At 37.7% G+C, this 14227-nt stretch overlaps 1 protein-coding gene across 2 annotated transcripts; it reads right to left on the bottom strand.

Annotated features, from left to right (window-relative positions):
- Window positions 1-2736: 2736 nt before the first annotated feature.
- LOC114276303 (Nucleic acid-binding, OB-fold-like protein) lies at window positions 2737-13682 on the bottom strand. Of its 2 annotated transcripts, XM_082877623.1 has the most exons (12): window positions 13477-13682; window positions 12840-12923; window positions 12514-12681; window positions 11620-11685; window positions 10578-10643; window positions 9952-10068; window positions 8959-9104; window positions 8691-8781; window positions 8464-8532; window positions 4237-4328; window positions 3490-3553; window positions 2737-3180 (listed from the first exon to the last, which is right to left on the bottom strand). In XM_082877623.1, the coding sequence occupies exons 1-12, from the start codon at window positions 13558-13560 to the stop codon at window positions 3076-3078; spliced, it is 1152 nt and encodes a 383-aa protein (XP_082733749.1). In that variant the 5' UTR covers window positions 13561-13682; the 3' UTR covers window positions 2737-3075. The 2 variants fall into 2 exon arrangements, with proteins under 2 accessions (XP_082733749.1, XP_082733752.1); XM_082877626.1 differs by lacking the exon at window positions 3490-3553 and having other exon boundaries at window positions 13477-13661.
- Window positions 13683-14227: the final 545 nt, after the last annotated feature.

The following is a 14227-nucleotide window of genomic DNA, read 5'->3' as shown; positions in this document are numbered from 1 at the left end:
TTAGGCCGTTCTTGAAAGACACGACCGCCACCTATTGGTTGCACTCGGATATTCGTTTGAACACCTCATAATACCTTTTTACGTAGGCCCTAAGACCTTCATCCTCACTGATCCTCAGAGCCATCAGGGCGTCTACCCTTAATGGCTGTAGTTTGTTTGTCACGAACCTGGCCACAAACATCTCGGCCAGGCCTTCCCAGGTCTTCACACTTCCTTTTGGCAATTTGTGAAACCAATCTGATGTAATTTCCCCGAAGGATGAAGGGAACACCTTACAAAGCAATGGCTCGTTCCCAGTGTACAATGCTATCGAGTTCAAGTATAAACCGACGTGAAAGTTAGGGTCCGACTTACCATCGTATATCTAGAACCTCGGCATACTGAATCTTTTTGGAGCCTCAAATTTGTCTAACTCCACCAAGAATGGTGTTCTCGGCTTAACAGTCGAAGTTACCTCGGCATTTTGTTACTTCCTCTTGAGGTAATCTCTCAAGTCCTCTTTGGTCCGCCCAGGAGCTCGGCTATCTCCCGATTTCAGTCTTTTAGGTGCACTACTCTTAGCTTCGTTGTGAGCCATTTTCGACCTTTCTCCATTGGTCGCGTCGAAGCACAACTCCTGCCTTTGAACATGCCGATGTTCTCTAGGATCTGCTTCCTTGGTACGGTGTATCCTTCGAGATTCTTCCCTTCTCGACTCTCCTCGCCCGACCTCTCTTGAAGGCCGGTGAGAGTGTTTTTCACTCCTGGTGTGCTGGGGGGCTACAGGAATTGTTTTCTGCCCTCCCTTTTGGGCATTGGCCGCTGGAATCGGCATGTCCTGCAGCGGGAATGGTGGTTACATGACGTTGTCTTGCATCATGAAATTGACGACCGATTGTAGGTCTGCCAATTTATTCGCCATCCTCTTCATCTCTTCGTCCCTCCTTAGGCATCTTTCTTTCCATACCTTGAGGTTATCCTCGTTATAGTACTCATTTTGGTCTGATTTCTTCGGTGCGTCGCCCTCCTAGCGAACGTCCTTTCCTTCGTGATTCTTATCATGAGTCTCTTCGTTGCAGTTGTCTCCTTCGATGTCAAGGTCAATAGGTCTTCCACTCCTAGCAGGAGTGTCGTCCCCAACCTTCTCTCTCTGTCCGTCGTTGGCCATCTATTCTCCTTTCTTTCCCACAGATGGCGCCAAATTGTGTGAGTGAATTTCTGACCACACTGCCAACTCAGTATTCAACTGGAGAGCACTAGCAGAATAGATGGCGCCTGAGTGACCTGCAACAGAAAGAAGAGATTCCAGCGGTGGTTCGTCCACCCGGGGGCACTCCGATGATCAAGTCAGTTATCTCCCAAAGATAGATAAAGTGTTTAACTCACTGTTCAGAATATAAATTGTGTACCTTAGACCCATTGGGGGTGCCTCTCTTTTATAGCCAACTCAATCCTAGTCCCAATAGAAGCCTAGCTTCAATGGACTTCAGCTCAGTGCTTATCTTAGACTCTCTAGTAGATAAAGATAAACTCCCTAAGAGCTTTATCCTTATCCAGGCTGAGGTCCTTCCTTATTCTAGAACTCTTGTCCTTTATCCGCTTAGCCCAGACTCCGATATCTTCGGAGGTAACCTCGGCCTAGCCGAGATGATCTCGGCGTCATGACTAGGACACGTAGCACCCCGGTTGACACGTCAGCGTCACCTTGGCCACGTGTTGGTACTCAGAAAATATATCCCCACAGATGATATACATGACCTCATTTAATATGTTGTTTTTATTTATTATGGTGAACTTTGTAACACTTACAATCATATGATATAAAAAAAATTAAAAATTATAAACTATTTTTAATTTTTTTTTATATAATTAGTATTTATAAAATTTAAAATGAAAGTGAAATTCTAATTCTAATTCCAACCGACTCGGGTTACTTGGACTATATTATTTACCATCAAGAGCAATGTCAATTCAGTGCAAATTAAAATTAAAATTTTCATATTTAAAAGATAACCATATGAAATTTTCCATCAATCTAAGATTATTTTTTGAACTTCACAGTAAAATGTTATTTATTTATTTATTTTTGTATAGTTGTGCACCACTACTCACTTTAGCATCGTTTGACAAAATTATCAATGTCTTATTTTCTATTTATAAAAACACAAAAAATAAGTTTTTGTTTTTATTATATTTATTTATTTTAATATAAAACAAAAACTTATTTGATTTATAAAAATATTTGGTGAATTACTGGAGGTGGTGACTAGTAGTGAAGGGTGAACAAATGTTGTGGCTGGTGGTGGAATGGTTGGAGGTGGCCAGAGGTAACGAGCGGTACCGATCGGATGGTGGTCGTAGCTCATTCGAGTTTGCAGTTAGCCTCATTCGAGTTTGCAGTTAGCCTACAATGCCGAAGGTAGTGGGCCAAGAAGAGTGAACTTTATTTGAAAACAAACACTTTTTTGGTTTATAAAAACTTTGAAATTAATTTCACTTTTTTTTTTTTTTTTTGATTTGTTTAAACAGAAACAATATACCAAATAAATTTTTATTTTGAATTTCCAAACAAATTTACAAAAAAAAAAAAAAAAAAAAAGAGAAAAATGGAAACAATACGAGCTTACTGGCTGCTCAAGCTCATATTTCGTGACATCTTTAAATGATATATTCTCCTTTCAACATACACAACACAAAGAAACTTCCCTGTTCATTCAATTATGTAAAAGCCTTCCTCCAAAAAAAAAAAAATGCTCATTTCCCCAAACAGAGAAACATATTGTTCTTTACTGCAATAAACCATCTGATCAGTATAAGAAACATTAAAAGTGAATGTGGTAACATCCAAAACTCATATGATCTTAAACATGGAAAATATTTTTGACTGAAAATTAAGAGGTTCTCTTTGTATAATATTGTCTTTCATCAGGGAACAGTATTTTCTTTTCTCCAGTATGGCATTGTCTAACATGGCAGGGCTTGCGAATGAGACATAAACCTATGAACAGCAGCAGACACATTTTGCAGATGAAGAAAACAGATTTAGGGAAAACTACCTATTTCAGTTACGTTCAAGACCATACATAATAATCTTCTTTATTTGATGCTTGCTTTAGGAATGGAAGATGTGCACGGCCCAGCAGATGTCATGAATGGGATTCCCTTGAACGTTGCCACACCCTTGTCATCGGTGAACAGATGCTGCACCCATGAAAAAAGACAATGTTTATACACGAAAATTGAGACAAGCAAAAAATGCAGATGACCCAAAGCCCAACAACTACAAGATGAATTATTCTCAACCCAGCATTCAATTAATGGTCAAAAATCTTTAGTAAAGATGATTGTAATTCGTCATAAGTGGGCGGTCAAAATTTTAGGCCACGAGCAATTTTGCTAACTAACAAAACAGTACAATGGCTAAAAGCATCAGAGTATTAACAGTGGAAGTAAACGCCTACAAATGATTTAAGAATTAAATCCACAATTCAGAAACAAGTTGGTACATACTGGTGTAATCTTCTCCAACTGTTTCTTTTTTGGGTTTAAAACATCTTCCGGCTTTCCCTCATGCCTGGATGGAAAATATTCATAGTACGTTAATAACCCAATCTTCACAGCAAACCATGTTTCTATGGACTAAAATTTTAATCATCCACTACTACAATAAGAAAAAAAGCAATAATAAGACGCATAGGTTTAGGTATACAAAATTGTTCTTAATATCAAATACACATTCATCTTTCTGGTCACAGTTTGTCCAACTTTCCTTTTTCTCAATACAGCACACTTGCTGCTTCAATGTGACCAATAAATTATAACGAGCACTGGACACATCTAATGCAAATTAACTACTGCCAAATAGTATAGCCAACCAACACCATAATAGTGAAATTTAACAAAGGGTAGATCACATAGAAAACCCTCATGCATGACTAGTTTTTTTTTTTTTTTTTTTTTTTTTTTTTTTTTTTTTTTCAGCCACACTGAACTAAGAAACTTGACAACCCTTCAGTATTCATCCATGTAATTTATCCTTCAATGAATGGTTCCCAAGAAAAGATGCCCAGATCTGGTCACCAATTATTCTGCCTAGAGCACTTTTCAAACAATCAGATCTTCCAACATGAAAAAACAAATTCACATCAAGCACAACGTTTGCTAGTGATGCTAAATATAAAAAGCAGCAGTATTTCATCAGCACCTAGAAAGTTAACCCCTATTATGCCCTTTGTAGGTGTAGTTTTTAATACATACCCCGAAAATGAAATGCATTCACCAACTTTGGCACCCTCTGGAGCAATCAGAGGCTCCAGAACAGAATGATCTTCACTAGAAGCACATAACACCTGAAGAAAAATAAAAACCACAAAAAATGCACACAATTCAACCAACTCTCTGCAGAGTTTACAGGTACGATAACTTCAGTACAAATACTTGGCTGAAAAGTAATTTAAAGTGACAATTGGCTGAGAAAAGGTGAAAACCAAATGTTCAAATATGTTTCATGTAATCAAGGTTGTTAAAATCGGGATCCTACATAAGATCGGTGAGAGGGTTGTGAGAATATATTGTGTAACTTACGACTATTATGTAAATATGGAATTAGGTTGCTACGTAATTATGGAATGCTATGTAAATATGGAATTAGGTTTGTATTTCCTATTCTAGATTAGGGTTAGGATTTCTATAAATATTGGTTGTAATCTTTGTATTATTTACAAGTTGAATATACAGAAAACTTACATGGTATCAAAGCCAAAAACCCTAGAAATTGTTGCTCTCTCTCAGTCGTGAGTTGTGGGTGATCTTCTCCCCCAATCGGTGCTTCAGTCGAAGTCGAAGTCGTGCCTCGTCTTCGTTGGTTGAAGTCGAGAGGTCTGGCCTTGTCTTCCTAGGTCAATCGACTCTAGTTCATGACCATCGGCAGCTTCTCTCTCTCTCTGGAATCACGATCGTGGTTCGGTTGACCTCTCTCTCTCTGGTTCGACTCTGGTCGATCGACTTCTGCCTCTGCTCTTCGCGAGCCCTAGCACTGTCGTTGTCACGTCGTCATCGTTGTGTGTCTCCCTCGCGTATTCGCCGACCATAGTATCTCTCCCTCTCAGTTGCTTCACGATTGATTCGCGTTGGTATCTCTAATTACTGGTTGTCTATATTGATAACAATAGTGTTCTGCTTATTACTCTTTTACCCCAAGGTTCTCCGAAAATTATAATCTGATCCCAAAGTTTCTTGGTTCTCTAGTTTCATCATGTCGAAGGATAAAATTCAGGCTATAAGCTGCTAGCTCACTGATGCCAACTATGGCTATTGGTTCACCGTTATGAAGAATTTTCTTATGGGTCGAAAAAAATGGAGTTATGTGTTTGGGTCTATACCGCGTCCTTCGGATCCAAAACAGGACAATTTATCTGGTTGCTAGTGTCACATGAGACTATGACAATGCCCAAATTCTGATTTGGTTTCATAATTCTGTGGAAGATCGCATTGGAATGATGTTCTCCAAATATCCTATAGCCAAAGAGGTGTGGAAGTACTTATTTGGCGTCTATTAGCAGTCAAACTTTGCCAAACGGTATGAGTTAGAGTCCACTATTCAGCATGCTCGTCAGCGGAACAAATCTATTCAGGATTTTTATGTTGAGATGACGGGACTCTGAGATCAGCTTGCTCTTATGGAACCTCCTCGTCTTATAACCCTCGATGCTTATGTGCAGTTCAAGGAGAAGGGTCGTTTGGTGCAATTCTTGATGGCTCTCTCTCCTTAGTACAAGGCTATCCGTGATGGCATCCTTCACCGTTCTCCCCTCCCTTCTGTGGATGCTATTGTTCGTGAGCTTCTTTCTGAAGAAACCTGTCTCAAGACGGCTAGTTATACCGTGTCTCCTTCAGTCTTCTTAGCACAGCCACCCTTATTGGCGACTCCATCTGCTTCTCAGCCTCAGTCTTCTGCCAAGCTCAAAAAAAGGCCCTTGGCATCAGATGAGTGCGCTTTCTGCCATCAAAAGAGTCATTGGAAGTACAGTTGTCGTAAGAAGAGCTGTCAATCTGCTCAGCCGTCTCAACCACAGTTCCGAGGTCTTGCTCCAAGTACTTTTCGCCTTTCTGCTGCTTATACTACATCGACTCCGGCTTATGATCCTGACTTGGCTTCCTTAAGTGGCCAGATTGCCAAGCTTCAGCATCTCTGGTCCACCTCTCAGTCATCTTCCTCTGCCTCTACTCTTACCTCTCTTCATTCAGGTTTGCTTGAGTCTTCTCTTCAGGTATTCCTTCCTCTGTCTAGCTTTTCGATTCTGATGCCTCTCATCATGACTCCTCACCTTTCCTTACTTCAAAACTGTATCCCCCCTCTCGTTCTTATTACTATTAATACTGCTAATGGGTCTAGTATGTCTGTCTTATCTATTGAGTCTGTTTTACCCTCTGCCCTGTCTACTGTTACTATTCCCTCTGTTCTTTATGTTCCTCAGCTATCTGTTAGCTTGCTTTCTATCATACAACTGGATACTTCTAGTTTTGATGTTATCTTTTCTTCTTCTGTCTGTTGTGTGTAGGATCGGGTGTCCAAGAAGCAGATTGGGACCAGCCGTAGAGTTTGAGATCTCTATGTGGTGAAAAGCCTACATGTTTCTCTGTCTACCTCCCCCGTTGCACTTTCATCTTTTCAGTTAGATTCTCAGTCGAGTTAGTTTTATTTATGGCATTCTCGTTTAGGTCATTTGTCTGTTGACCGCTTGTAGTCTTTAGCTCAATCAGGATTGTTAGGTAAAGTTTCTCCTAGTCAAATTAATGAGTGTCGAGGATGTAAACTTGTTAAAATAACAGCTTTACCTTTTAATAACAGTACTTCTATTTCTGCTTCCCCTTTTTCTCTTGTCCATACTGATGTCTAGGGCCCTTTTCCTGTTCTCACTAAAGGGGGTTCTGCGTACTATGTGTCATTTGTTGATGATTGTACCCGCTATACTTGAATTTATCTTATGGCTCATAAATCTGACTTCTACCAGATATATTGTACCTTTCAGTCTACGATCACTACACAGTTTGGAGCCACAATTAAAATACTCCGGTCTGACTTAGGTGGGGAATACTTCAAAACTGAATTCTGTGAGGATATGGCCAAATTGGGCACTATTTACCAAACCTCATGTACTGATACCCCTGCCTAAAATGGTTGTACTGAGCGTAAACACCGTCATCTCCTTGTGATAGTTCGATCTCTCCTTTTCTTTGCCTCTGTTCCGGCACCTTTCTGGGGTGAGGCAGTTCTTACCGTTGCTTTCCTCCTTAATCGCATGTTGACTCCCCTACTCTCCAGTCAATCCCCTTATAAGGCTTTGTATTCCCAACCTAGCAATTATTCCCTCTTTCGTGTCTTTGGGTCTGCTTGTTTTGCCCTCCTTCCCCGTAAAGATCAGGCCAAACTCAATGCCCGGTCTGTCTTGTGTGTCTTTTTGGGCTCCAGTCTTACTCAAAAAGGCTACTGCTGTTACAACCTTATCTCTTGTCGCCTCTATGTCTCCCGTCATGTTGCCTTTCTCGAACGTTTGTCTTACTTTCAACTTCCCCCTCTCACTGCTCCCGTTTCCAAAGAGGATTTGGTTAACATTGACCCATTTCCTTCTGAGGTCCCATCAGATGAGTATATCGCCACTGTTCCTCCTGAGGCCATTCCTACTTCTCCGTCTACGTCACCTATGACTCCTTCTTCTCCTTCGGCTGCTTCTTCCCCTCCGTTGTTAGTCTATTCTCGTCGCAAGGCTCCCCCGCCATCAGTTGTCTCTACTCGTGTTGCTGCTCCTTCTGCTTCTAACGACTCTGATCCTGCTGCACAACGCTATCCTCCTCGTGAGTGTCGTCCTCCAAACAGGTTGGATTGGTCTAATAAATGTTTTTCTGCTTCCTATCGTACTTTTCTCATGGATCGGATCAAGAATCGTGAGATTCTACTTTCTATTAAAAATAAGGTAAAAATACAAATCAGGATAATACATATTAAAAATAAGGAAAAAAATCATTAATCTAGTGATTCTACTTATGACCCTATTGCGATCCTATATGATCCTACACGATCCCATGCAATCCTACTTGCGATCCTACTATAATATCGATCCTACAACAATTTGGATCATTTTGACAATTTAGGATCGTAGGATCGTATGATATTACGATCCGGATCGCGATTTTGATAACCATACATGTAATATGTAGATGAACTCTGGAAATAAAACATGTGACTATCCACCGAACTGCCTACGCCACATAACTACTTTTTAGGCCCATATGGCCATCTTTCGAAGTGTTATGCTATAAAGGACTGAACAGTGGGCAAGAAGCATGTCACTTCACTGGTTTATCTATAATAACATCTCAACCACGGTTTAATATTAGCCCCAAGTACACAACACAAGTCAGAGCTTAATCCTTTACCACTAAAAGCACCAACCAGATTAGATTAAACTTAGGGCAAAAAATTACCAATCCTTCTGACATTATATCTCTTAGCTTTCCAGGTTTTACATTAGTGATTAGCACCACACGGCGGTTCTGCAAGATACATGCAAACAGCCAAAAAAACCATTAGAATGTAATCACCAGAAAATGACTCTAGTTCAAAAGCTTGGCAACTTACAAATATATTAATGAAATTCAACCGGAAAAAAAAATGAAAAATTAAGTTTCACTAGCTCAAGCAGTATTCATACTGTCAACTCATCAGGACTGCAATACTTTGCCAGACCACTGACCACCTGCCGCAATTTAGCGTCTCCAGTATCTATCTCTTCAACCAGCAAACTGCTCATTCCATTGAAAGAAACAAAAGAGTATGATCAATTTAGTCAATCCAAATCCTGTTGGTTGGAAAACTGGAGCTGGTGTTTATTAGAAAAATGAAGAAGGAAGAAAAAGAGAAGAAAATAATAAAAAACCCATCACAGATGACAAAAGAAAGAAAAATATCAATTCTTATACCTGTCGGCTGATGGATGTTTCCATGCTTTGCGAATGAGGCCAACCTGTATTTTCAGCAAGCTAACACTAATGTCTTTATCTTTCTCATCTGCTACTTTTTCAGGCAATTTCTTCTTCTCTATCACAACTTGACCATCTCCTTTGATCTTTTTTGAGGAACAAGGCAGCAATGTCAATATATGATAATTATTAAAGTGAGATATAATGAAAGCAACGATATTACTTGAGCTACAAATGTGAACCACAATATTAAACTTCGAACCTAACAGCAACAAAATAACTGACTACCTTTAATTGATTAACCGAAAGTTCGCAGTAATGGCGTTATCCGAAAACTTTTAAATATAGTTGCCACAGCCTACATGCTTATGTTCCATTAAGTAGGCAAGTAGTGGAAGTTTACAATTCCTATGATAGTTATTTTTATAAGAAAAAAGAAGAAAAAGAAATCATTGCTATAAATTTGAAATTCTAAATATTTCTTTCATCTGGGATATTTGTTGCATCGAATTATTTAATTAACATACATGAATTATGGTGTGTACTATTATTATTATTATTATTATTATTATTATTATTATTATTATTATTATTAGTATGATGTATATTATTTTTGAGACTTTGACAAGAGGAAAAGGTGCTCTGAGGTAGATAAGGCAGGCTGGGTAGATTTATTTGGTTACCATTCAAAAGTACTAAAATTACCATATAACCTCAGTGGCCTAAAAAATGGGGACTTAAACCTTCCAAGTAGCAAATTTGGAATTCTTAGCAGCCTAAAAAGTGTATCAAGTTAAATGTACTACACCAGAAAAACTCAGCAACAGTATTTTGAAAACTTGAAATATCTAATGCCACACCAAAGCAACAATTAGTGGCAAGAAATGGGGGTTCCTAAAAAAATAGGGGAAGAGAACAGAGAGAGCATGTCGGTATTTTAATTAGAAACAGCAAGAAAGAAAAAAACCATTAGAAGTTAGTAAAGGACAATACCGCATTAGCATTTTTGTTTGAACTCGAGCCTTTTTCTACACTATTTGCATCTTTCTTGTCTTGCACAGCCTTCTTTGCATTTGAATCTGTTTCCACCTTCTCAGCATTTTTTGAAGCCTGCATATAATTCATATATTTAAAATGTTTTAGGTGTGACTGAATAATAACAACTCCATGAAAAATAGGAATTAAAAATTGCAGATTAAAAAATTTCTAGGAACTGATTCAGCTAAACCAGCCCTCGGGCATGAAGAGATACAAAAACATTCCGATGTGATATATAGACTTGCTCTGGCAGTAGCAAAGCACAGTTACAGTTTTCTAATTATAAGAAAATAGCTCATAGATATGTGCCAGCATTTTTACACACTCCATATAAACACAAGACTACATTCACATCATGCGCTTCAATTTACTACACACCAACCTTCACGCATCCACAGCTTCAATTAGCAAAAGCATTAGCAATTTGCAAAATATGCATTAGGAATGATATTATTAAGCTTCGATTGGAGTTCAAAGCAAGACTTGAAAGTTGAAATAACAAAGACAACAAACTAACTACCATACAGGTCCGGCCCTACTTCTAACAAAAAATGGTATTAATGTAAAGATTTATTACTCACCGGAGGCTCAAATGTGTCCTTCTCTATCAAAATCTGCTCAAATGTTTTCCCAAAGTCCTCCTTATTCTGCACAAATGAATTACAAAAGGTTTAATACTATCAAGCAACAAATTTGTACAAAAGGAATAATATCAGCAACCTTGACAACTTCAAAGATCAAAGAACTTGTCAATTCAATAAGGAGCAGGATTTCTGATGGAACTCCCCCATCAGGAACACTGCTCCACTAACAATTCTAGATAACTAATTCACAAATGCTTGTTCATTCAAGAGGTATCTGCCTCAACATTGTCCCAAACTTGGCTTAAAAATTTAAGGAAATGAGTTCAGCCTAAAAATCAAGACAGCTCAATAATCACAAAATGTAAGCAAATGTGTAGGTTTTTCAGAAATTGGTTCCAGTATTTTAGCTTAATGCATCCTTCAGACTTACTGACAACAAAACCAAACCAAACCAAGCCTTGTGTCCCGATCAAGTAGAGTCAGCTATATGCACCTTTTACACCATTCTATTCTATCAAGACTAATGCTCACTTAAATTAAATAAACGTATATCGTTTTTTACTACCACACACCATGTCAAATTTAAGTCTTTCCCTCCCTCTACCATTTCAATTTATGGTGATTATATCACTCTACCCTACCGTTACACCTATAAGTCTTCATGCCGGATTTAATTTAAGCTTAATCGGAACCATTCATATGGTACCTAATGGGATATTATGATTGAAAAAGGGGTCAACCATTCAAACTTAGAAAAAAGAGAGATTTATGCCAATAATCTAGGACGTATATAGTTTTATAAATTGGGAAGGATTCCATGTTTACGAAGATTGGGATCTAGTCAACAGATGTCTCCAATTCCATTGATGTCTAAGGGGACCAACTTGTTATGCAAGTAGTTATTATGTCTGTTTGTATCGTAGGATAACGATTGCAAACTAAATAAAAATATGCCAACAGAAAACTACCACTGAAACCAGTAAGTTTAAAAGAAGAAAACTCAAAAACAAAAACAAAAAAATACACAATGAGCAGCTACCTGGATATAATCCATCCATCTCATCAAATGTGGCAAACTCTTCCGATCTGAATCTGAAAGACCTTTCTGGCAACAACAGGGCACCCAAAATTTGTTATAATGTAAAATTTATTATGAAGGCATCTAAACAAAAATAAATGGTTGCGTTTGGCAGAGTATTAGAATTATGATTTGAGAATAGAGTTGTATTTTGAGTTTGTGAGTTTTGAAATTATGATTTGAGTGTGGAAAATTTGTTTGGTTGTGAGTTTTGAAAAGAGTTTTGAATTGAGCTTGAATTGAGTGATATGATATTTGATTCAAAAATTTACAACTCATAACCAAACGCACAACCCAAAATTCTATTCAAAGCTCATAAAAAAAATTTAAAAATTTCCAAAATATTTTTTATTTAAAATATAAAAATAACAGGTCCAAAAAAAAAAAAACCCGAACACTGTTCCGGTCAACCGCCCGAACGTCTGGGGACGTCCGGGAGGATGACTGGGTAGACGTGTTTTGAAAAGTGAGTATGGAATCAATTTTTGAAAACAGTAAACAAACACCATACTAAAACCAAAGGGTGGAATCACACTTTGAAAGTCTAACCAAACACAGACAATGTCTTTTTCCTATTTATGTCCCTCAGCCTTTAAAAGGTTTCATTGTTCATTCACTAAGGCATCCCTTTTTTTCAACTTAGAAGTATAAAAGAAAGAAAAGGCACATATCTTTGTACAAAATTTGATTTTGAGCAAAGTAGAAGAAATGTAGAGCTGAATGACAATATAACATTCACCGGTCCCCTAACTGTTGTATCCCAAAGATTTCCAATAAGCCATGAGAAGCAAACATGCAACGATACATAAGTTTGATGCAAGTGATAATAATTCTACTGAGGGATGGAATGCATACCACATAGGAATAAAGTGCTGAGAAGACAATAATATCAGCTTCAGAGGGTGTCAGCCCCTCCCCCACAAGAACAGACTTTGAAGCCAAGCATCCATTTAACTCGTTGAGAGATAAACAAGCCTCAGAATCTACTGAAAAATTCTCTGCAAACTCTATCCATTTCATAACCTACAATAGAAATTTGAGTTTTACCTTCAAGACAAAATACCCATAATTTCTTCTGAATATTTTTGTTTAATTGATGTGCTAATTATCACAAATTTACAACCTTTGATAAAAAGGTTTAGACTCAAAATATCACCAATGACAAACCAACTCAACCTTACCTCACCATTGCTTTCAAGAGTGGTCAAAATGCTTGCACACAAGCTCTTGATATCCTTTTGCAAAATGTCACCCTGGAAATTTTTCTGCACAAACCAATTTCATAACTTAACAACCACATGCGCATCACAATTTCAAACAAAATATGAACAAAATGGCTTATTCAGTTTCTAAAATTCACTTGGCACTGAAAATCTTCACAATTCAGCCGAATTATTAACTCAAAACAATTGGCCACCTCGATTTTAATGTCGTTATGATATTCAGATAAGTTAATAAGCACTGAAATGTGAAATATATCCCACTTTGCCCATTCAAATTCAAGTTGTTACATGCATTTCACATTCACATTCACATTAACATTACATCTTCAAACTAAACACGAATAAATTTGCTTATACAGCTTCTAAAATTCACTTGCCACTGAAAATTTTCACAATTTAGCTCAATTATTAACTTCAAACAATTTCCCACTTTGATTTCACCCCATTATGATATTCAGATAAGTTGATAAACACCGAAATGTGAAATCTATCCCACTTTGCCCATTCAAATTCGATCTATTACATGCATTTCTCGAACCACAACTACTAAATTGCAATCTAAGCTAAACTATTGAGGAGTGTTTTGAGAGCTTACAGACTCCAAATTGAGGCGTTTACAGAGAGCCGAGACGATGAGTTGATTTCTACTGGGGACGACGCTTTGGGTCGAAATCGCCATTTGCGAATTCACTTTCTTTCTCTGTGCGTCTTCGTCTCGATTTTGCTCGCACTGTTGAGGTGTACTGAGATGAAGTTCATAGGGTTTTCTTCATGGATGTTTTTGTATTTTGAAATGGGCTTCGTCTGGGCCTTGAAAGACCCACAGCTTTGGCCCAAAACCTAGTGAGTTCAAGATTCTGATTGCTTCGGCCCAAAAACTTTCTTTCCCTATTAGGACTGCTCACAAATCAAGTTAGGTTAGGTGAACTTTCATTCTCTATCAGTCCGAACTTAGGTGGATTGAAAAAAATTATCCCCATCTATCTGCTTAGTTAGCGGATGCGAATTGAGCAAGCCATAGAAGTTGATGAGTGAATGCGAATTGGTTTGGCGGTTTAGATTTTACTATGTTATGCTTTTTTTGAACAACAATGCTAGAGATCTCAAAACTTTTATCAATTTGATAAATAGCTAAAAGTTTTAGGATCTCTATCATTTTTCTATTTTAAAACTATTTTAGAGTAATTTTTACTATTTTAAGCCTTATTTGAGTTCAAAATTTTTTACTCTTCATTTTTATGTTTAAAATAAAGGCCAAACTTTCATATTTCATAAATAGCTAATATTATTACTAAATAAAATATCTTTTTTTAAACATCCAAAGCATAAAAATATAACATCATTTC

This window comes from Camellia sinensis, chromosome 1 (genome assembly GCF_055761805.1).
Source record: "Camellia sinensis isolate YWXY chromosome 1, ASM5576180v1, whole genome shotgun sequence".
Classification (NCBI taxonomy): Eukaryota; Viridiplantae; Streptophyta; class Magnoliopsida; order Ericales; family Theaceae; genus Camellia; species Camellia sinensis.
Note: the sequence above shows the minus strand (reverse complement) of the source record. Positions and strands in the feature narration are given on the sequence as shown.

Excerpts from the sequence above, each read along its gene's own strand:
- LOC114276303 (XM_082877623.1), bottom strand. The coding sequence starts at position 13,560 with ATGGCGATTTCGACCCAAAGCGTCGTCCCCAGTAGAAATCAACTCATC. Across the intron at positions 12,924-13,476 it reads AACGCCTCAATTTGGAGTCT|AAAAATTTCCAGGGTGACAT; the intron begins GTAAGCTCTCAA and ends TGGTTTGTGCAG. Across the intron at positions 8,533-8,690 it reads GCAGTCCTGATGAGTTGACA|AACCGCCGTGTGGTGCTAAT; the intron begins GTATGAATACTG and ends TGTATCTTGCAG.